Source organism: Hippoglossus hippoglossus, chromosome 20, assembly GCF_009819705.1.
Source record: "Hippoglossus hippoglossus isolate fHipHip1 chromosome 20, fHipHip1.pri, whole genome shotgun sequence".
In the NCBI taxonomy this organism is placed as follows: domain Eukaryota; kingdom Metazoa; phylum Chordata; class Actinopteri; order Pleuronectiformes; family Pleuronectidae; genus Hippoglossus; species Hippoglossus hippoglossus.
The window spans coordinates 12,610,167-12,632,458 of record NC_047170.1 but is presented as its reverse complement, the minus strand read 5'-3'; the positions used below and the strand labels follow the sequence as shown (position 1 = coordinate 12,632,458).

General features: G+C 40.0%; 4 protein-coding genes across 5 annotated transcripts; 2 read left to right on the top strand and 2 right to left on the bottom strand.

The window, feature by feature from the left end:
- The first annotated feature begins 2,420 nt into the window (after positions 1-2,420).
- Positions 2,421-4,942, top strand: ccdc58 (coiled-coil domain containing 58). The gene is made up of 5 exons (XM_034572321.1): positions 2,421-2,566; positions 3,488-3,613; positions 3,710-3,856; positions 4,505-4,564; positions 4,650-4,942. Exons 1-5 carry the CDS (start codon positions 2,441-2,443, stop codon positions 4,698-4,700), a joined length of 510 nt encoding a protein of 169 aa, XP_034428212.1. The 5' UTR covers positions 2,421-2,440; the 3' UTR covers positions 4,701-4,942.
- Positions 4,943-6,918: 1,976 nt separating this feature from the next.
- LOC117753865 (cystatin-B-like) lies at positions 6,919-11,228 on the bottom strand. Of its 2 annotated transcripts, XR_004612316.1 has the most exons (4): positions 11,026-11,189; positions 10,800-10,901; positions 9,487-9,667; positions 6,919-7,032 (listed from the first exon to the last, which is right to left on the bottom strand). XR_004612316.1 is itself a non-coding variant. In XM_034572323.1 (3 exons), the coding sequence occupies exons 1-3, from the start codon at positions 11,143-11,145 to the stop codon at positions 9,539-9,541; spliced, it is 351 nt and encodes a 116-aa protein (XP_034428214.1). In that variant the 5' UTR covers positions 11,146-11,228; the 3' UTR covers positions 9,383-9,538. The 2 variants fall into 2 exon arrangements, 1 of the variants encoding a protein (XP_034428214.1); XM_034572323.1 differs by lacking the exon at positions 6,919-7,032 and having other exon boundaries at positions 9,383-9,667; positions 11,026-11,228.
- LOC117753866 (cystatin-B-like) lies at positions 6,924-8,125 on the bottom strand. The gene is made up of 4 exons (XM_034572324.1): positions 7,942-8,125; positions 7,713-7,814; positions 7,162-7,292; positions 6,924-7,120 (listed from the first exon to the last, which is right to left on the bottom strand). Exons 1-3 carry the CDS (start codon positions 8,005-8,007, stop codon positions 7,164-7,166), a joined length of 297 nt encoding a protein of 98 aa, XP_034428215.1. The 5' UTR covers positions 8,008-8,125; the 3' UTR covers positions 6,924-7,120; positions 7,162-7,163.
- An 8,337-nt stretch (positions 11,229-19,565) lies between the features above and the next one.
- On the top strand, positions 19,566-21,057 carry si:ch211-161h7.8 (thiosulfate:glutathione sulfurtransferase). Its single transcript, XM_034572322.1, has 4 exons — positions 19,566-19,754; positions 20,142-20,264; positions 20,362-20,524; positions 20,955-21,057. Exons 1-4 carry the CDS (start codon positions 19,631-19,633, stop codon positions 21,010-21,012), a joined length of 468 nt encoding a protein of 155 aa, XP_034428213.1. The 5' UTR covers positions 19,566-19,630; the 3' UTR covers positions 21,013-21,057.
- The last annotated feature ends 1,235 nt before the right edge of the window (positions 21,058-22,292 follow it).

Here is a 22,292-nt window from a genome sequence, read left to right as displayed (position 1 = left end):
GCCTGTGTCTGAGAAGAGTGTGATTTGCTCTTTGGGCAACACACTTCCTCAGGTTTTTGCTCAGGCTCTTGACGTTCCAGATGAGGTCAATCTTGTAAGTTCCGAGCATTTGACCCAGTTGACTGCCAAAGAGATTGCCGAGTGTGTCAACTCTGTCCTTTCCATGGGCGTGGACAGTGTGAAGGCAACTACTCCTCGTGTCACACCTCCAAAAAGACTACAAGGTATGATTCAACAGGCCAGCAAAATGATCAAGGGACTCATGAGGAATCTGAAACGTATGTGTGCACCTTCTAAGAGCAAAAAGAAGGTCTACCAACTGGTCAATGAAGATGACAGTCAGTCATCATCCTCATCCCAGAAGACAATCTCAGAAGACAGAGAAAGTATTCTGGCTGCAAAATCCAAAACTCTCCAGGAGATCATTAAGGAGGTGGTCGCTCAATACACAGAATCTACTGACGATGAAATATCCGACTATGATTCTGAGCAGTTGGAATCTGGCTCCACTCTGGAGATTAAGAATGTTGCAGATGACGTTGCTGAGGTGATTGTGGATGAAATCATGTCGCAAAACAAAGATGATCCAGAAACAGCCCAGAGCACACCCTCTCTGAAGAAAGTGTCTGAAAGGATTAGGACATGCGCTGCAAAGCAGTTTGCCCAAGCGTCCATTTGTCGTATTGTGGGCAGACTGAATAACAAGTACTTTGACAGCCTTTACAACCCGGCCTTTGACAAGGTTTTGGGTAGGCAGTCAATGCAATCTGTCACGAGTGATATTGACGCTCTGCTTCCAACAGCAGTTGGTGAGATACAGCAGGGGCAGAATGGGTCTCAATGGATGGATGATATTTTCAGTGGTGAAACCCTCGAGTTAACCAACAACCTGAATAATATCCTCAACAATCACATAGATAGGTTGAGATTTAAGATGACCTCACGACCAAAAGCCTCACAACCACGGTGCACAAGCATAACGGTTTGTCCGCCACGTGCGATCATATCAGCTGACATCCTTGCCTTTGTGTGGTGTTTCCTTGGAGTAATGAGGTGGTGGCTTCACACACAGGCAGAAACTCTCACTTCCAGGGTGGTAACACATACTTCAGAAAAAGCTGTGTCAGAGGGCCCGATCGGTGGGGCCAGTCTGCCTTCGGCACCTGGTAAAGGGTCTGGCTCAGAAAGCAAGGTGACCACTCCTGAATTCAGTGAAGAATACAGAGAAGAGCAAGAACCAACAGTGGAAGGAAGGAAATTACCCATCAGGATAATCGTTCTGAAGCTGGTTTCGAGGATCTTTGCTAAAGCAAAGTTGTCGAACACTCTCAGATCACCAAACACCATCATCGAGCGTCTGGTCGAAAACATATGGGTCGAAATCAAGGATGAAGATTTTGAGATCACCCCAAAAATGATGAAACAACTTGACAAAGCCGTTTTCAAAAAAATCTGCAAAAAGTGGCACGGGGTTGTAAGTGTGCTGTTAGAATTGGAAATGAGAGACCCAACACTGGACAAATATATTGTCTCTGTCGTCAAAGATCTGCTTGTGACACCACCATCAAGATCCAGCGCCATCAGTAGATTTTTCTCCTCATTGTGCTTCTCCAAACTCTTTTCATGATTATTTCTGTTTCTTTGAGAATCAAAAACAGAAAACAGTAAAATAATAAAAAGATATTCAATATATCCTCATGTCTTGATGTTTTTATTTATGCCTCTTAAGCCCTTACTCCTTTAAAAGAAATGGTCTCTTGTTGATTACAAAAGATTTAGGAATATACATATATAAATATCCATAAATTGTCTGTCATAATAACCGGTCAAGGCAGATGGCCCACATTGACTTTTTCTCTGTCCACAGTCGTGGCCAATTTTTCTGCGGGAACTATTGGGTTTCTCAAGGATTTTTAAGGTCTTGACCTTCTATGTAAAGTGCGTTGTAAAAAATGTAATGGGTTTTTCTCCAGGTTCTCTGGTTTCCCAGAGGTGGTTCAACATTTGAAAATAATATAATGAAATAAAATTTTGACTCAGATTGGCTGATCTCTTGCAACATCAGTTTCATGTGAAAACCATTGCACTAACATTGAAGTTTACTACTAGGAATATTTTATGAATTGAGGTGTTAGTAATCATCATTTTAGTCGAAAGTCACCCGCTCTTGTGTAGTTTTCACGGTTCTCCTGAAACAACCTTTTGGCAAAGGTAATGAAAGGTGCTTGTTTAGGTAATAGAGGGACAGTAACCAATCAGAGAGCAATTATGACGAGTGACCGATTTTTCCAAATAGGACCATCCAATCGAAGTGTGCCATAATCTGGCGGTTTAAGATTGGCTGAGGTTAAGTAAAATGAACCAATAGGAGAAAGGTGGGTGTCACGTGAAAAGTTGGACGACAGCAACAGACCCTGTGCGCGCGACATTTTATAAACACATGCCGTATATTCAGTCAGGCGCCTTCTTGAACAGCCCTCTGGCTTTCTGTCCATGCAGGACCCCACAGTCCACTATGGCGGCGCCCAGTGCGACTTTAAACTGTGAGGACTTTTCAATGTTCCAGGTAAATTTCAACCAGATTATCAATTTGTGTGATCGTGTCACGGGACACCAGTCAGTCCGGATCGCTGTGGTTCGGAGGTTCCGGTGTCGTGTCGTGTATTTCCGGTGTGACCCTCCTGATCACTGGAGTGGCTGCATGTGGTTGAAGCACATCTCTAATAACTTTAACGCTGTAATAATGGGCTTCGGATCGTTTTAACTTGGTCTTATTTCTGAAAGTACAAGTAAAGATAAAATAGGACAACTGTCTCAAATTGTATAAAACCCAAATGACTGCTCACCATCACCTCCTAGGGGTTCAGAAGTATTTCCAATCCATCAATCTGTTGAATTTTTAATATGACGAAGCTGCAGTTATACACGGAGTACCGACAGACGTCTGAGCGTGAGGCCACAGTCTCTTCAGAGGACAATAAGTCATAACAAATACCCAGACGAAATAAGAACATTATTCACTATATATGGGATTATGTTATGTGCATGTATCAAATACTGAACGTAGCATTGGAGAGCTCAGCTGATCCCCCCCCCCTATGTTTTCAACAGGCCTAGCTCATACTGTTCTCTCCATTCAAGCTGCATCACAACCCACCTCCACTCCAGCAGCCCCTCTTCATTCTGAATCTAATCGAATCTAATCGAATCTAATCAATGTCATGTGTTGAAGCTGTCGCCTGCTCTGTTCTGTGTGTGTGGGGGGGGCTTTTAGCTGCTGCTCTCCCTGCCTCATTTTCCATGAAGGCTCACAGAAGGGTAGGGAGGTGGAGGTGTGCTCTCCCTGCCTCAGGCTCTCCATGTGTGCACCAGAACAGAGCCACACCACAAATACATTTTGAATGGAACCCATATATATTTGCTTTGGATGGTTTGGAGTTGACCTGAAGCTGCTGGCTGTCTCCGTGTCCCTCTGTGTGTTTCTCAGGAGGTGCTGAAGGTGATGCGCAACATGGATGACCGCATCGTCCACGGACTGAACACCACCGTGCCCACAGTTTCCTTCTCAGGCAAAGTTGATGCCACACAAACATGCAAACAACTGTATGAATCTGTGAGTGTGACGACCGAGACTGAAATATAAACCTCCACAGTGTCCCTTCCAGAGTTTTCGCCACAATGCATCTTTTGTCCCCCGTGCGCCACACAGATGATGGAGGCCCATCTGAGCAGAGACCAAGCTATCAAGGCCTGTATAGCCAAAACATCTGCGGTGGTGGGACAGCTGCGTGAGGAAAGAGCAAAAGACGGCGAGGACCTGGCAGTCATCAAACAACTCAGGAAGGAGCAGACCAAAGTACGTCCTGTTATCTATTAAAAAAAAGTTTCCAGCATTTGAAAAGCTTGATCACGTCATAGTGATGTGATTAAGGTTATTTCTCTCTGGGCCGAGAAACTTTTTTCGTGTACGATAAAGTCTGTGTTACAAACGGAAGGTTTGGACTTTAAAACAAAGTGATGAAAAGGAGAATCTAATGGAACACACTATTGAGCATTATGGGAAATGTAGGATCCTGTGTTTTTACAGTTTGTCCCATACTAGAGACTAAAAGCCTATTTCAGTCTCTGTTGCTTCGACTTTTACTATTTTCTCTGTGTCAGGAGTCCCAGACTTTGTAAAAGTGAAATACTAAATCCCTGAAGTACCTTCAATGTATATTCTGTTTTTTTATATTCACTCTTTGGGGGTTTTGTCTGGTTTTGATTCTCCTCTGTATCAGCAACAGAAATCTAAGACACTGAGAAACATTTATTCAGGAAAATTTAAAGAAGCTATCTGACCTGCATCTGCTCGGCCAAATACCACAAATGACCAGTAAAATTGTTTTTATTTATTTTTTGATTAATCCTTTTTTATTAAAATATTAAAGTTTGGGACAGAATCGTGTCTGTTACATTTAAAGACTAATCACTTATCTATCTCTACCCCGCCTCTTGTCTCCAGCTAAAGATGATGCAGTCAGAGCTGAATGTTGAAGAAGTTGTCAATGATCAAAGTCTGAAGGTATGCTCCCTATAATCAGTGTTAACACCCTGTATTAACACAGCATCACACAACACCTCATTGATTCCCGATTCCTTTTCTTCAGGTTTTCGGTGAAAGGTGCAGAATCCACTACACGCCTCCGAAGGTGAAATGAAGCTCTGAGTGAGATCAGCTGCTTCACTGGAGGTTCAAACCCAGACTGGAGCTGAGACTGTGACTCCTGCCTGCAGGCGCTTCACCAGACAGACCTCTCTGACCTCTCTTCCAACACACTTACAGTATATTCCTCTGTGATTATTGTATTGCATTACCATCGCTGTAAAACTGTCCCCTGTGTGCTTCTTTAATGAGAATCATTGTACAAAAGGAGTTTTTTTAAATGACAGTGAAATGTTGGCTGTCTGATTGATTCTGTCTTTTCTGCATCCAAAGGAAAATGAGTGGTACAGTTTAATCTTCGCTGTCAAATGCAAATGTTCAGGAAGGTGGTTTGTTGTGCCACCGTTTCAGTTCAGACAATAGACTGTTCAAAAGAGGGACGACCCGTCTCCACTTCTTCCAAAATATCTCGGATATGGGTGCCACCGTCTTGTGCCTTGGACGTCATTTGGAGCCGGAGTCTGCGCAGTTGTGATCATTTTGTGGAGCTGCGATTTCAAGGTCCATTCACAAGACAGTCTGAGCTGTCAATCATGTTGTTTAACTCTGTTTTTTATAGCATCAAATAACTAATTAAAACCAAATTTACTAGAATATGAACATTTGAATGAACCTCAGTGTGACGCCAAAGTTGAGAAAGATGTTTTGAATGTGTACTTTGACTTTTTAGTTTGGTCCATGTCCCATCTGCTAACATGCAGGAGGCAGGGTTTAGGACACATGCTGCAGAGGTCGATCAAGACTGGAGGGAGATTAAGATTTTTGGAGCAGATAAAAACATTTATTTTAGTCCTGGATAGCAAAGTAGCCATTTTAGTTGCTGTAGTTTAGGTAAATGGTTAAAGCTCAAGTCAGCTCTGAATAGTGACAGAAAGTTGATAGAAGCCTCAATATAGTGATAATTAAATATATATCATAACATCACTATTTCCTCTCATCAGTTGTTTTAATAAACAGAATGCACTTCATGAGATAAGAGAAAAAACGTTTTTACTTTCCAAAGTAAACAGAGATTTAACAAAGATAAAGTTTAAACAAAAGTTATTGCACTTGTTTGTAGGAACAAAAAGAGTCATGTGCCGAACAAAGAGGAACATCAGTCACACGGTACACATGACTATGAGTAAAGTCAATGGAATGTGGTTACACACAACAGCTGCTTACTTTAACTCACTGTGTGTGTGGGTTTAATGGACAAGTTTCAACACTTGAATTTGCAGGGTGTGCAGGATTTAATTTGGTTTGGTTGGGATTCGGAAGATTAAGTTACGATCTTCTCCGAAACAGGTATTGCAAGTTTACAGACAAAAGACAATTCAAAGTGCTTTACAAACGCATGGAAGTGTATTCAGGGGTGAAGCTAGAAATTGTTGGTCCTATGAAAGAATATAATGCTGGCACCCCCCACAGAAAAAAAACCTAAACCACCAAACTGCCTGGAAAAGTCCTCAAAGTTACTTACGGACTTTGTTGTGCAATAGAGATGGACAATATATATAAAAACATTTTTTAAACACAAAAGTGAATTTTACATCAACAAATTAGTCATAACATTCTGCCTGGAGATGGATGCAGGAAAATAAGAAAAGGGTAGTTGGTTTAACCTGTAAAGGTATCCTGATTTTCAATGGGGTGTTATTTTATTATCTTTTAAAGATCAGTTCAGTTACATTAACATTTCCAGCTTCTCAAATTTTTTTCTCTTTGACAATTTCTTAAATTCAATGAAGAAGTTGGTCCCAGCCATGGGACTAGATTTATACAAGGAAATACATTAGTCACAGAAACCTCACAAACGCTGCAGTTAGAAGTTAATGTAAAGAGCTTCAGGTGATGGGCAGTAGTCTCTCTCTCACACACACTCACACACTCACACACACACAAAAAAAAACTTCCCATTTCGGACCACTCATCAAGGGTTGATGATACAAAACTTATTGTAGATACTGAAAAACACCCAGAGCTCTAAGACCCACGCTGCCAGTGTAAAGCACGCATTGAACAGAGAGAGGGGTGACATATAAAGGCTATCCTGGAGAAATAAACCCCAAGTATATTTCATTCATAACTTGTTAATAAATACCTTAATTACATGAACTAATTAATAATAATAATAACACTAAGTGTTCTCTTAGGGCCCCTGTCTGTGCTGGGCCCTTGGAATCGTCCTAACCCTCCCACCCTGCCCACACAGAAACAAAAGCAAGAACAAATCAGATTTATTCAATTATCTTTTATTAAATCAGGACATACAAAAATTTGTTGACATTCTCCTAACATCATGAGCTACACTACTAAGACAGTATACAATTAGATGTAGGGTAACATTGTTTAATACAGAGCCGGGGTAATGTGAGATCAGTTGATTGAACAGCCTGTAGGCACTGATGGGATGCTTTATTTGGATTGTGGTCCCTTTTATATGACAATAAACTCTTGAATCTTGAATCTGAATCCTTTAGAAATACTCAACGGCGTCGTCGTGGCTTTTGCCTTGCTGTATCTCAGTCAGCTCAAGGGTTCCTCCATGACATGGCAGTTTTTTGTAAACGCGGAGATGAACATGATCATCTGCTCCCACATGGACCTGCAAGGAAACAAGAGTTAGAGTTTGTGTTCACCAGATGAATGCGAGTTCATCTTCGTTTTGCTCCTCTGAGAAAAACATCTGGTTCCACTAAGTGCACCATCTAGTCGTTGAATGTCTCCCTGTAAACAGCAGCCTGCTGCATTTGAAAATGATGCTTTATGAGTCAGAAAGTATGTTTCCATCCATCTACTCTCATGTGTTTTCAAGTTGTGCATCAAAAATCCTTTGCACTGGAAACCCAATAAAGTAAAAATATCACAGTAGTTTTTAGACTTAGCCACGTCATTTATGGATGTTGGTAATAGTGGTGAGTGTGTAAAGAGTGAATGTTCATTTTTGAGTGAACTGCCCCTTTAAAGATTATATTTTCTATGATGTGTGTGTCTCATCCTCCAGGACTTGTTCTTCTTCTTCTACCTTAATGAAGTAGTTGGTCCCGGCCACAGGCTGCGTCTTGTACGACTTGGCTGTGAACACGTCGTAGGTCTTCCCTGCCTTTGCTTCAGCGTGGGGCTTCATCTACACACCAAGAAGTGACATCAACATCAACATCAACAACAACAACAACAAAACAATGAAACACAAACCCTGTCCATGTTTGAATAGATCCCAGAGAACAGAGAGGAACAATGGTTTCTCTACTCACAGCGTCACAGATCGTCTGGACTTTTTCATCTGCTTCTAAAACCTCAGAGCTTCCACCACACATCATCTTCGCGTCTCTTTATCGCAGCTGAAATCACGATAAACACACGAGAAGCGTCTTTTATTCTTCTAACGAGGAAGTCACCGTGAGTCAGTGATCATATGATGTGTTGGAGCGTACCATCCATCTGCAGGGAAGAGGGGTGGAGAGAAGCGGTCAACGAAGTCATAAACCGATTTATAAATGAAATAAAGTGACACCGAATGAGAAAAAAATGTAATATGGTTCAATTGAAACCAGTTAAAGTAACATTAATAGAAGTAAGTGGTATGAATTCTTGATTTCGTGTCTTGTTCCACCCCTCTTCACTGACGATGTGTGTTAGTCCGAGGCGCGTCTGTGGTCGAGAAGTGACACATGAGGAATGTTCTCCTAAGACAAAATGTTCATTTAAACATGTTTGTAAAGGTTAATCCATATTAGTATTATTATTATTATAAGTAATCATAGTAGTAGTAGTAGTAGTAGTATACTGTTAAAAGTACCAAACCTCCCCTGTACCTGCCAGTTTATTATTATTATTATACACATAGATACAGCTCAATTAATGTCGTGTAATATATATAAATGTTGACTAACCTCAGTCAGGTTTTCATGTTAAACTTTTCATCCATCTCATATGATGGTTTGCAGATTCAGTGACTTATTTTAAATCACATTTTTGCAAGCGATGTCATGGTTTTATTCTTACATATTGCTTTTATTATTATGTTTTGCTCTTGTGTAATGTTCGCTCCTTTTTATTGATTCTTCTTATTGGTATTTATTTGTATTTGTATTTAAGAAGTGGATCGGGACCTCTGCCTTCTTCTCATGCTGCATGTCCGTCAGGATAAAGCTGCCTTCTTGACTTGATAAAAGTTAATGTAAAGAACTTCAGGTGATGGGCAGTAGTCTCTCTCTCTCTCTCTCGCACTCTCGCACTCTCTCGCACTCTCACTCACTCTCACAGGTAAAAACCCTTCCCATTTCGGACCACTCATCAAGGGTTGATGATACAAAACTTATTGTGGATACTGAAAAACACCAAGAGCTCTGAGACCCACGCTGCCAGTGTGTCCAGGGACAGTTCACCTTCTGTTCTGCTGACTGGAAATCAAGCAAGACTGAACCAACTATTGAACAGAGAGAGGGGTGAAATATAAAGGCTATCCTGGAGAAATAAACCCAAGTATATTTCATTCATAACTTGTTAATAAATTCTTTAATTACATGAACTAATTAATAATAATAATAACAATAAGTGTTCTCTGAGGGCCCCTGTCTGTGCTGGGCCCTTGGAATCGTCCTAACCCTCCCACCCTGCCCACACAGAAACAAAAGCAAGAACAAATCAGATTTATTCAATTATCTTTTATAAATTCACGGCATACAAAAAAGATTTGACGTTCTCCTAACATCATGAGCTTCACTACTAAGATAGTATACAATTAGATGTTGGGTAACATTGTTTAATACAGAGCTGGGTTAATGTGAGATCAGTTGATTGAACAGCCTGTAGGCACTGATAGGATGCTTTGTTTGGTTTGTGATCCCTTTAGAAATACTCAATGGGGTCGTCGTGGCTTTTGCCTTGCTGTATCTCAGTCAGCTCAAGGGTTCCTCCATAACATGGCAGTTTTTTGTAAATTCTGAGATGAACATATTCTTCTCCTCCCACATGGACCTGCAAGGAAACAAGAGTTAGAGTTTGCGTTCACCCGATGAATGCGAGTTCATCTACGTTTTGCTCCTCTGAGAAAAACATCTGGTTCCACTAAGTGCACCATCTAGTCGTTGAATGTCTCCCTGTAAACAGCAGCCTGCTGCATTTGAAAATGATGCTTTATGAGTCAGAAAGTATGTTTCCATCCATCTGCTCTCATGTGTTTTCAAGTTGTGCATCAAAAATCCTTTGCAGTGGAAACCCAATAAAGTAAAAATATCACAGTAGTTTTGAGACTTAGCCAAAGAGGAAGTTTGTGTATCAATAACAAAATGCAACAAGATGCAGTGAGACACACTTGGGGAGAATCTATCATGATTTTCATAAAGCCTGTGATTTCCACACACGCATTGAAACCAAATCATCAAACCACCTCAAAATGAGGAAAATAAGATCCTCCAATGAATACATGAAAAAAACAAAACATTAAAGCATACATCCCCATTTCCCACGTCATTTATGGATGTTGGTCGTTTTAAATGTTGTTCTTTTGATGTGCTCTGTAAACACGACATCTGTTGCACTTGCTGCTCTCTCTGAAGTTTCTGGATTATTTACCTTAAAAAGGTTAATTTGGGAGTTTCTCCTCACTGGAGGGTTGGGGGCAGAGTCTGATGCACTTTGATAAGCCCTATGACTCACAGAGGGCTCATGAGTCATAAAATTGGACTGATTTTGTTCCTTGATTTAAGGTTTGACTGGTCCTCTATTATCAAAATGTCATTGTGTCATCTTCTTCTATAACACTGGCACCTCAGTGGAGCATTAAACCTTTATCTTGATTACCTCAACTCGTAATACACACGTGTCAGAAAGTAAACTGTGTTGCAGCCAAATCCAACCGAACTTGAATGTCTGGGCTCACAGACACTATACATGACACCACAGGAGCAGCATGGAGGCTTTTATGTTTTCTGTAGTTTATTTTTAACGTTTGAAGAAGTAGTCACCATTTACTTCAATTGTATTGGATCGTCATAGTGGTGAGTGTGTAAAGAGTGAATGTTCATTTTTGGGTGAACTGCCCCTTTAAAGATTATATTTTCTATGATGTGTGTGTCTCATCCTCCAGGACTTGTTCTTCTTCTTCTACCTTAATGAAGTAGTTGGTCCCGGCCACAAGCTGCGTCTTGTACGACTTGGCTGTGAACACGACGTAGTTGGTCCCTGTCCTTGTTTCAGCCACGGGCTTCATCTACACACCAAGAAGTGACAACAACAACAACAACAGCAACAATAACAACACAATGAAACACAAACCCTGTCCATGTGTGAATAGATCCCAGAGAACAGAGAGGAACAATGGTTTCTCTACTCACAGCGTCACAGATCGTCTGGACTTTTTCATCTGCTTCTAAAACCTCAGAGAGTCCACCGCAGCACGCCATGTTCGCGACTCTTGATTGCAGCAAAAATAACGATAAACACAAGAAAAGCATCTTATATTCTTCTAATGAGGAAGTCCCTGTTAGCGTAACAGTGAGTAAGTCACCGTTAGTCAGTGATCATATGATGTGTTGGAGCGTACCATCCATCTGCAGGGGAGAGGGGTGGAGAGGAAAGGTCAACGAAGTCATAAACCGATTTTAAAATGAAATGAGGTGACACTGAATGAGAATAAAATGTAATATGGTTCTATTTGAAACCATGTAAAGTAACATTAATAGAAGTAAGTGGTATGAATTCTTGATTCCGTGTCTTGTTCCACCCCTCTTCACTGACGAAGTGTGTTAGTCCGAGACGCGTCTGTGGTCGAGAAGTGACACATGAGGAATGTTCACCTCAGACAAAAAGTTCATTAAAACATGTTTGTAAAGGTTAATCCATGTTAGTATTATTATTATTATTAGTTGTAGTAGTAGTATAACTAGTAGTAGCAGTCTTAGTTGTAGTAGTAGTATGCTGTTAAAAGTACCAAACCTCCCCTGTACCTGCCAGTTTATTATTATTATTATGCACATAGATACAGCTCATTTAATGTAGTGTAATACATATAAATGTTTACTAACCTCAGTCAGGTTTTCATGTTAAACTTTTTGTCCATCCCATATGATGGTTTGCAGATTCAGTGACTTCTTTTAAATCACATTTTTACATGTGATGTCATCTTTTAATTTTTACATATTGCTTTTATTATTATTTTTTGTTTATTATTTTTTGTTGTCTCCTTTTCATTGATTCTTCTTATTTGTATTTGTTGTTATGGCTTTTACGTGATGATATCTTCTTATTGCACATTGTGTATCAAATATAATGATTTCATAACTTAATTTGTCATTATTTTGATCTACAAAGTCATTATTTTGAGCAATGGTTTTGAACTAGCAATTATTTATTTACAAAATTAACTCATTATTGGTTTGTATGAAAGACATTATTTGGAGATACTACATCATTATATTTGATTAGTAAATCATTTCTTATCAGTTCCATGGAAATCAAGATGATGCAACACCTCTGATACACCCACATGTGTTCATTGGAAAAAGGTAGTTCAACCTTGAGAAATCATTAATCATAATCATTTTGTTTGGTTCTCTGGAAACCATCTGGCTGGTCAGCAGCAGTGCTTCCCTCTATCCTCCGATTGACCTCAGATGACAAGTTTGGGAGAACCAAATCACATTCGTATCTTGTTTTACTTTGACGAACTAAAGGATCCCAGTACTCCCACTATAGCGTCTGTTCCTGCAGCTCCTTTGTTATAGGAAGAAAACTGAGACATGCCACAGTGGTGAAAATAGAGGGGTTGAAAAATGTGCAAAACGTGAAGGTGTGTGAACACTTTCTGGAGCAAGTCTGTTCCTGCAGCTATTTTCCAAATCATAAACCAGCACAGAAAGAAAAGCAACACGTTTAAAGACGCACAACAAATCAGATTTATTCAATTATCGTTTATCAATTCAAAATAGTTCAATTTTGACTGTCAGTATGATCTACAGCACGTATACAGTATGTTGTTTCATGTTAGAATTGGGTAACATTGTTAAACATACAGAGCTGTTGGTGTAATGTGATATGAACTGATGAGTTTTGTTTGTGGTCCTTTAAAAGAAGTCGATCGTGTCCTCTGTCTTCTTCTCTTGCTGCATGTCCCTCAGCACAGAGCTGCCTCCTTGACATGATAATGGTTTAAAAACACAGATGTGAACATGCTCCTCTCCTCCCACATGGACCTGCAAGGAAGCAAAAGTGAGCGTTTTTATTCAACTGTGTCCAATAATCACTCTGCTTGTATTTACATTTTTGGTCTCTTGCAACTCCTGAGGAAAGAAATCTGGGTCATGACATGAAAACATCAGGTTTCTTCGCTGAACAGAGCAGGAAGCCAAAAATAATGCTGGGAGTTTACTTGTTTCAGGTTTGACTGGTTGTCTCTTAATTACTTCCCGTTGTGTCATTTTGGCTGACACCTCACTGGAGCATTAACTCTACATACACATCAGTAATGATTATAAAAAATTGAAAATTGAGATGTAGAAAGAAACTTGGCATGAGAGCGACAACAGTGAACCTTGACATTTAAGCCTGATGAAGCAAAACAAGGGCTGAAAGTCACAATAATTTTGGGGGAATTGCAGAGCTCTGTGATCATTCTGCTTATAACAGCTTCAAATCTCATTTTTGCAAGAGATTAAGAATAGTTTCTCGTCATCAGTCTGGTTTGTAGGAGCATTTGTATTATTTGTATCATCTTGTGTGGACAGGATTTTTAGATATAATCTTTGTAATATATAATTACCTTAATGAAGTAGATGGTCCCAGCCACAGTCTGCATCCTGTATGTCTTGGCTGTGAAAACCTCAAAGCTCCTCTCTGCTTTCAGTTCAACGTGGGACTTCATCTGATCATAAAGTTTCAAAAGCATAAAAATGAAACACAAGCCCTGTGAACTGTGAGGGAATATCTTGTTTTCTACTTTTTTTATGGAAGCCCAAAGTAAATATGTGAGAAACCTCAAAATAATGACTTGTATATCAAATGTAATGATTTCATTACTTACTGTGTCATTATTTTGAGTTACAATCTCATTATTTTAAGTAATGGTTTTTGAATTAGCAATTATTTATTTAAGAAACTAACTCATTATTGGTTTGGGTTGAATAAGTAATAAAAAGTCATTATTTGGAGATTCTACATCATTATTTGTTATTATTAATTCATTGCTTATCATTATCTGCACAGTTCCATGGAGATCAAGATGAGGCAACACCTCTGACACACCCACATGTGTTTATTGGAAAAATGTTGTTCAACAATGAGAAAAACATTCACATGAACATTTTGTCCAACAGACTTGTGGGAAGCGACAGGTCTGAACAGTGACACTTTTTGGACTGAGAAGAGGAATTCTACACTCCTTGTTCCAGACATTTCTACAGGAAGCAATTTATAAGAAATAGAGTATATTAATGGCACACTCCAGATGCCCTCTTTCCACTGGTTGACATTTTGGTTCTGCCATAAGAAAGAAAGATGTCAGAGTTCAAAATATCTCCAGAAACCATCTGGCTGGTGAGCAGCAGCGTTTCCCTAAATCCTCCCATTGTCCTCAGATGACAAGTTTGGGAGAACCGGACTGTAGATTTCACATCACATTGTTTAAAACAGAAAAAGACACAGTAATATTTGGGCTTGTCTTTACATGTCAAGAAACGTGGAAGTGTTAGTTGGGCTTGTTAAAATGAGTTGGGTGCAGAGGATTAACCACCTTAGGTCTTTTGGTGTTTGCATTGTCCACGAGACATCGTAGGCTACTCTGACACTCCTTGTTCCTCATGCTGTGTCTCTCATTCTTACAGAACAGAAGACCTCACATCTCTCTGCTGCTTGCTGGTTTCGGTATCACACTCTTCTTCTTGACATGCCCAACGTCACAGTGAAACGCTGTTCAACCTTGAACCCAGCCACTCTTCTTTCGCTTCCGGACGACGTGGAAGAACACAACTGTGTTGCTGAACTTCAAGTCCAGTGTTCACCACGACCTGACCTTTCTGACAAACCTCTTCCTAACTCTGACTTGACTTGCCTTTCTGGAGGCACAGAAATTTCCTCACATCTTCTGATAAAAAGATTGCACATCATGGCCTTATCACTGACCTTCCTTATCGCCACCGACCTTATCGCCTACCACTTTCTCCTTGAACACACAGGCTGTTGCATTCACATCTGACATGAACCACGTCTAATCTTTCACCTTATGAGATTCTCTTTGCATTGAATCTCTGTGAATTTTTAAGGTTCATGTTTGTTATTTTATGAAGTTTATACATACTTGTGATCATTGTATGGTCAAAAGGGGGGAGTGTAATGGAAAATTCTACTGATCAATGTCTTGCTACTGTTTTGACTGTTTTCTGTGCACTTAGCAGATGCAACCTCAAAGTTCATGCCCTTACTTGGTAATTTCACCTCCTGTTGACCCTGATCTGTGCAACTGGGTCCTGGGGTTGATTCCTCTTTCTGTAGCAGCAATGCCAGACTGCAGACATTTCCTATCTGCTTTCTGTTATGTTTCCCGTTTACTACAATGTATAAAAACCTTCCTTTTTAACTATTCGTTGTTGCACTCTGAAGTGTTGTTGCTGACTGTGTAACCCTCTGCAGAGCTTATAATTAAAACTCCGGTCTGAGAAACTCTTTATTTCACATCTCGAGATAAATTTCCACTACAGCATGAAGAGTCCTCATCTGTTAAACATGGATGGGCTGAAATAAGAAATGTCTTCTGTCAGCCTGCAACCATCCATTATCTATACCCCTTATCCTTTGAGGGTCGTGGGGGGAGCTGGAGGCGATCCCAGCTGATATGAGTTGAGAGGTGTGGTTACACCTAGGACGGGTCGCCAGTTTATCAAAGGGCTGACATACACAGACAAACATTCACACTCACATTCGTATCTTGTTTTACTTGGACGAAGTAAAGGATCCAAGTACTCCCTCTATAGTGTCTGTTCCTGCAGCTCCTTTGTTATAGTAAGAAAACTGAGACGGGCCACAGTGGTGAAAATAGAGGGGTTGGAAATTATAGAAATCAGTTAATAAATAATCAAAATTACAATCTACAGCAAAGAATCGATCTTCTGCTAATACACCACAGAGGGCATTTGGAGTGCAGAATGGAAAAATGATTGGTTTCAGAAGGTTTACCAGTTATTGTTAGATGAATTAAATACATATATTAATGTGCATAAAGTCCCACAGTCGATTGAATTAAGGAGAGGCCACCACTCTGCCCATGTATGATGGAGACATGTGCAAAACCCAATGAGGACATCTGGTGGACACATATGATAAATCCAGCATCAGTGAGAAACCCAGTTGTGACAGAAATCCTAATCCTGACTTGAATCTACCAGCGATGATAGATCCATCAGAGTGAAATACAATACAATATGCCTCAGGTCTATATTTGGCCATCTGTTCTAATTTTCCAACACTGTCTGCGGGCTTTTGTGTGGAATTGGTTTCTGCTAACACCAACAGAGACAGAACAATAGATGATTCTCTGGGTTCAGAACACATCCAGAAATGTGTCAGAGAGCAGAGATAAGGATTCAAAGTTAGCCTCCTCCTCCCAACCTCATCACTCTATGTATTGAATTTATTTATATTGTGCTTTTGAAGTCTTGATGACCACTCAAGTGCATATACAAAGCATCTATGGACAGCACTTTCACTAGTGGCACAGCCATCGTGGGCAATTTGGGGTTCAGTATCTTGTCCAAGGGGGCGGGGGGAACTGGGAACAACTAAACAGTGACGTCGCCTTCTCTGACAGCTTCATTTGAATATTTCACAGCCATATTTTACGGTGGCATTGGTTGCAAGTAAAGATGGACGACATGGCAGCTCCCCAAAAGTGAAGTGAAGTGAAATTGTCTCGATTGCCCTCTGGTGGCAGGCAGCAGTATTTGTCTAGCGGAACCTTCTCCATGTTATTGGATGGGACAGGGACCAAACCAAAAATAGTTGGTGTAATAAAATAGTTTGTTATTGAAGGTAGTTGATATTGATGAATGTCCAAACGTTCATTTTTCTGGCAAGTTTAATTTAATTAGTTATTTGATACAAAAAAAATGCAGCGGATCATCATGATTGACAGCTGAGACTGACTCTCGATTGGCCGAACACGATGCATTGGCAGGGCCTTGATACCATGACTCCATCCCCCGATCATTACCGCACTGACTCTGGCTACAAATAACGTCAGAGGCAAAAGATGGCAGGTTCATTTAGCTTAATTTTTGTTCAACAGAGAGATCGTGGAAACATGACGTCCATCTTTATACACAGTCTTTGGTTTTAAATCGCTGGCAGAAAACAGTACAGTCAGCTAAGTCTGCAGAGTCCTGTGGGAACATAAATGGTTTTCATGGAACCAGACACCAAAGACAGATGAGTCTCAGTAATTCAACAATGTGCTGCAGGGATATGATGCACCAGCAGTGACAGCTTTGAAAGGTGGCAGTATTCAGGCAGTCAGAAATCAAACAGATATCTGTGCGTGAAAACTTTGCAGGTTATTGCTGCAAATCTCGAGGGCCGGCGAAAAGATTTTTTAATGAGCACAGAGTAAGACGAGAGTTCAGCAGTGATAATGAGGCTGCACTGAATATCTTCGCTCACAATGGCTGAATTATGCCATCAGATGGGGAAGAACTCCCCCTGGGGAGCGATGAGTTAAGCTATATGCAATATTCCTCCATCTGCGGGTGGTGGGTGGCGATGGGAGAGCGGTTTCCACTGACCGATACAATTCTGGAGACTGGGAGGCTGCCAAAGGGATGAAAGTGTGTAATGATGGTGAAAAAAGGAGGAAACTCACACAGAGACTGTTCACTGATGGGGAAAAACAATTATCTTTTTATTATTTATTCAAAATAGGTCAAAGGAATGGAGTCTAGACGGAGACAAGTAATGAGAAATTAGGAAGCACATGTGTCAGGATTTTTTTTTTTTTACCACGAACAAAGTCATGTTAAGACCTTGGGAGATGTTATGTGAAAGTCGGAAGAAGTTGCATAACAAGAGAGCGCTGAATGCTTGAATTGGGGTTCTTCAAAAAACTGGCTGACATATAATATTACTCATCAAGTTAAAGCAGTTTGTGAAGATGTAAAAAAAAGGCCAAACTGTGGGATTAGAAGCTTTGTTCAAATCGAATAATATTTGCAGATGCTTCTGTGGCTGGAAAGAGTTAAATCATCGAAATGCCAGTGGGATATTTTTTTCTTTTATAAGAAACTTGGTTGAAAGATTCTACAAGCTGAAGCCTTCAGGGTGATTTGTGAAGTTTGCTGCAGTGCTTCACTCCCAGTTGACGTTTATCTGAAATGCATGAATCAACTGGGGATGTGGATTCTCAAACTGGCTTTAAGCTATTTAACAAAACTCCCAGTTTGTTAATATTGTCTTCCAGAAAACCTCAAGCACACATAACATGCAAAAATAGAGATTATTTCTCTGGCAGGTGTTTGACACGTGCCAGCAGCTGAATGTGCAATGTGGTTTCAAGTTTGAGAGGCGGTTGTGGCTCAGGGTAGAGCGGGTTGTCCTCTAACCAGGAGGTCAGAGGTTCAATCCCGGTCTCATAGAAAAAGACCCACTCAAAGGGACAATGTCAGAAGATGTCCTAAGTAGTGCAAGATGGAGGTGTTTGCTTGACATTCAGCAAAGTGACAGGGAGAAAGCGATCTGATCATAAGGAGAATATTCAGAAAAATGAATGACACTAATACTGAATTACTCTTTCAATAAAGTATCCATCTTGACGACTGTCGACAAAAGCATATCTCCATTACTACTTTGAGGAATGTGTTTTATATTGTCTGCATGTAAAACAAAGTCTGATTTCAATCCCTTATAAAGAACCACACTACGAGGAAAGGTTCATTTGCCTCGTTTTTTGACTGATAAATGAGCTCGTAATTCAAAATCCTGCATTTTTGTGCTTTTGCCATGTGCCGCCTTGTGTATTTTAACTCTTTCTAATGTCTGTATGTTTGTCATTTTAATGTATATAGGAGAGTTGTGTGCATTTTATTGTCCCTTGAGCTACAGATATCTTCGAGTCGAAAAGAAACTGTGAATAACACACTTATCCAACTATTCACACACACACACACACACACACACTCACACACACACACACACACACACACACACACACACACACACACACACACACACACACACACACACACACACACACACGGAAAAGATAAGAAATTCAACTGAGCTTTCCATAAATAACTAATAGCCTTTTGTTCATATTTGGGCTTTGATCTGCGCCGCGGAGAGATAAACCCTCTTTTAAAATAATGGCCTGACCTTTTTGTTTTCAAGTCTATAAATATACAGTCAACTCTGAGGTTATCTTGAAATGAAGAGTTGACAAGGGGGAAGCCGTTTGTCAGGTTCCCTCCGAAGTGAAAAAAACTGAACAAAACCGCTCGTACATCTTGTGTACGTTTAATCCGTACACAAACATGAAAGAGTGATTTACATTTCCAAGAAAGTATGCATATAAAGTATAATATATATTATTTCTTGGCAAACATGTCTCCCCCTGCTACCCGTCTTTATGCTAAGCTAAGCTGCTTGCCTCCTGTGACTAGCTCCATATTTAACATGAGTTATATTGATCTTCTGATATTGATCTTTAACAATTAAAAAGCAAAAGATAAAAAAATGGAGCCCTTGAGCACACTTCACAAGAGCATCACGAGTCGGACTATATTCAAATTCAAAACAGCTTTATCTGTCCCCGGAGGGCGATTCTAAATTCTAGAATCTATATTGTGTGAATCAGATCCAGTTCATATAATGACATTCTGTGTCCGTGTTCAAAATCGTCTACAATGTCAACACTCCTGAGGTATAAAAACTGTCTGTTGTCTGAACTGTGCACCTGTCGTCCTGATGCTGTCGCGAAGCTTCTGCCAGGTCGTTGCAGGAGTGAACTGCAGGTCCAGTCCCACCTTTGGTTCAGTTTTACGGACTTTTGCAACCTCAAGTGTGAAATGCGGAGAAGCTTTCAACAAAGGTAAATGTAATATGCTAATATTACTATATATAATTATTGTTTTATATTTGATTTAAAATGTTCTGTTGCCTAATTAAAGCAACAGGTTGAGCATCTTCTGCCAGTGTCATCACAATGAATGGACAGCAGGCGCTTTATCAAGGGTTTTCCATGTGACTGTCAAAAACAGAGAGTCTGGTAAACTCTGGCATTTTGATTTGTAACGGAGAACAATGGGCTGTCAGGGGCTGAGTTGAATGAAAGCTTGAGTTTACCCTCACACCTGCTGCAGAAGTGAAATAAACAGGTTTACACCAATGGATGGTGAGTTGCAGTTGTTCCACGTTTCAGTAAATACGGTTTAAACTTGAAAAGGGGGGATTTTGTTGTTGTCTGTCATGTTTCCAGCTTCAGTGGTGACGTACTCGCAGCTGAAGACCATGTTGTCCGTCCGTGACATTCAGCTGTTTGATGTGAGGAATCCTGATGAATACCAGGCCGGACACATCCCAGATGCCGTCAACATCCCATGTGAGCGATAACACGTGAGCAAAAGTAGGATAACGACGGTTTTCCATTGGTTCTTTTTAACTGCTATGTTTTCTGCGCGTGTGTGTGTGAATATCAGTGGGAAACCTGGAAGAGTCCCTGAAGCTGTCCCCAGAGGGCTTTAAGGACACATTTAAAGTGAAGGCTCCTGGGAAAGATGACGACAACATCGTATTTCATTGCAGAAGTGGGAAAAGGAGCACCAAAGCACTGGACACCAGTCGGCAGCTGGGATTTAGCAGGTAAAACAGCAGAGTCTATGGAGGAACACATTGTAGAATCAAAGTAATTAATTAAATAATTAGTTAGTATATTTATCTATAAATGAACTACTCTATTTAAAATTGCAAAAACACATACATATGTTTTGTTTTACATTTTATAATTCATGAATGCTTTATTACTAATCTACATGACATACATACTGTGTATATGCATGAAAATAACATGAAATATGCAGTATCATACAACTAGTTTTTGTTACTATGATCCTATGAAAGACCAGTTTAAATAAAACTGGATTTACTGTTTAACTGAGAATTAAATTCCAGACAAACTAATTCAGATTGAAATCATGTGAAGCAATGTGGACCCTGTTTAACTACACAGTGGACTGTAGCCACTGAGCCGCGTTAGTTGTGAATCGCTGCAGCTTGTGATTCTTCTTCTCAGGGCGAGACATTATGAAGGAGGCTACAGTGAGTGGGCCGAGAAGAATGAAGAAAAGTGAATCCGGGCTGAATTCTGCTCTTTATAATCACACAAACTCCATTATATCATATTTACTGTATGAGTTACTGTTTAAATTCACATTGACTGTCACTTTATTAGTTATGAATTTCTCTTCATATTGACTGTTAATTAAAGATTTAATAAGAAAAACAGGATTTCACTTCATTGACTTGTTACAGTTTATTGACTGATTCAAAGTTTACAGTCGGGTTTGTCAAGTTGTGCTGTTTTACTTTTAGATTAAATGATCTATGACAAACATCCATCACGTCTTTGTGTCCTGTGTACTTTGTTACAGATACACATTACACACTTGTTATGGCTGTTTTTACAGTTGTATCATAAAGGTGATTGTTATTGTGTAACAGCCAACAATGACGTATTATTCATCTATTTTTAATTTCATTGTATTAGTTTGCAAAAAATATAATTCAGCTGCAAAAAAAAATCAATATATATAAAAAATAAAAGCCTAAATCAAAAAATAATCAGGAAAGTCATACATTCATAAAACAAGAAAGAAACACAGCTGCATTATGACATTACATAAACAGGAATTTTTCTGTTTAACTTTGTCTCATTTGTCTTAAATTTCTAAGGAGCGAACAAGTATTTTTGTGTATACTTTGTTTTCATATACCTCCTTTACTCGGGAATGTGCCATATAAGCAGTTTGGTCTCTGGACCAGAAGATGGCGGCAAAATTTCAACCAACACAAAGACAAATGTTCCTCTCCATATTTCCACCACATGTTTCCTTTATCGTTACTGTAGTGATGCGCTCTCAGGCCTGACCTTCACACTGGTATTAGTCCAGACAGTTACAGGTCCTTTTAAGAAACAGATCTGTGAGCAGCTGTCAAGACCTGGATTGACACAAGGTCTGCACATCACTCATCCAGAGGGTAATCCCACTCCCCCCTCCACCTTCCCATACATCCACTCCGAGGGGCTATTTGGAAAACATCAACTGTATAGCAGGTGTGTGTGTGTGTTTATGTGTGTGTTTGTGTGCGGGGGTGGCTGAAGGAATAAATGCTGTGTTTATGATCTCGGTCTGGAGGTCATGAGAGGACGGCTGTGAAAGCCAACTGTGGGTTTCTACGTCAGAGTGGATCCTCTTGGTGACCGTGGATAAGGGGTTTGGACATGCTTTTAATCCAGAACACCTTCCTTTTTCCTCTTCTTTGCACATTTAACTCATACATTATAAATCACCACGTCAGTAAGGCAACAGCAATTTCAGAAAAAAACATTATACACCTCCAGATGCTTCCA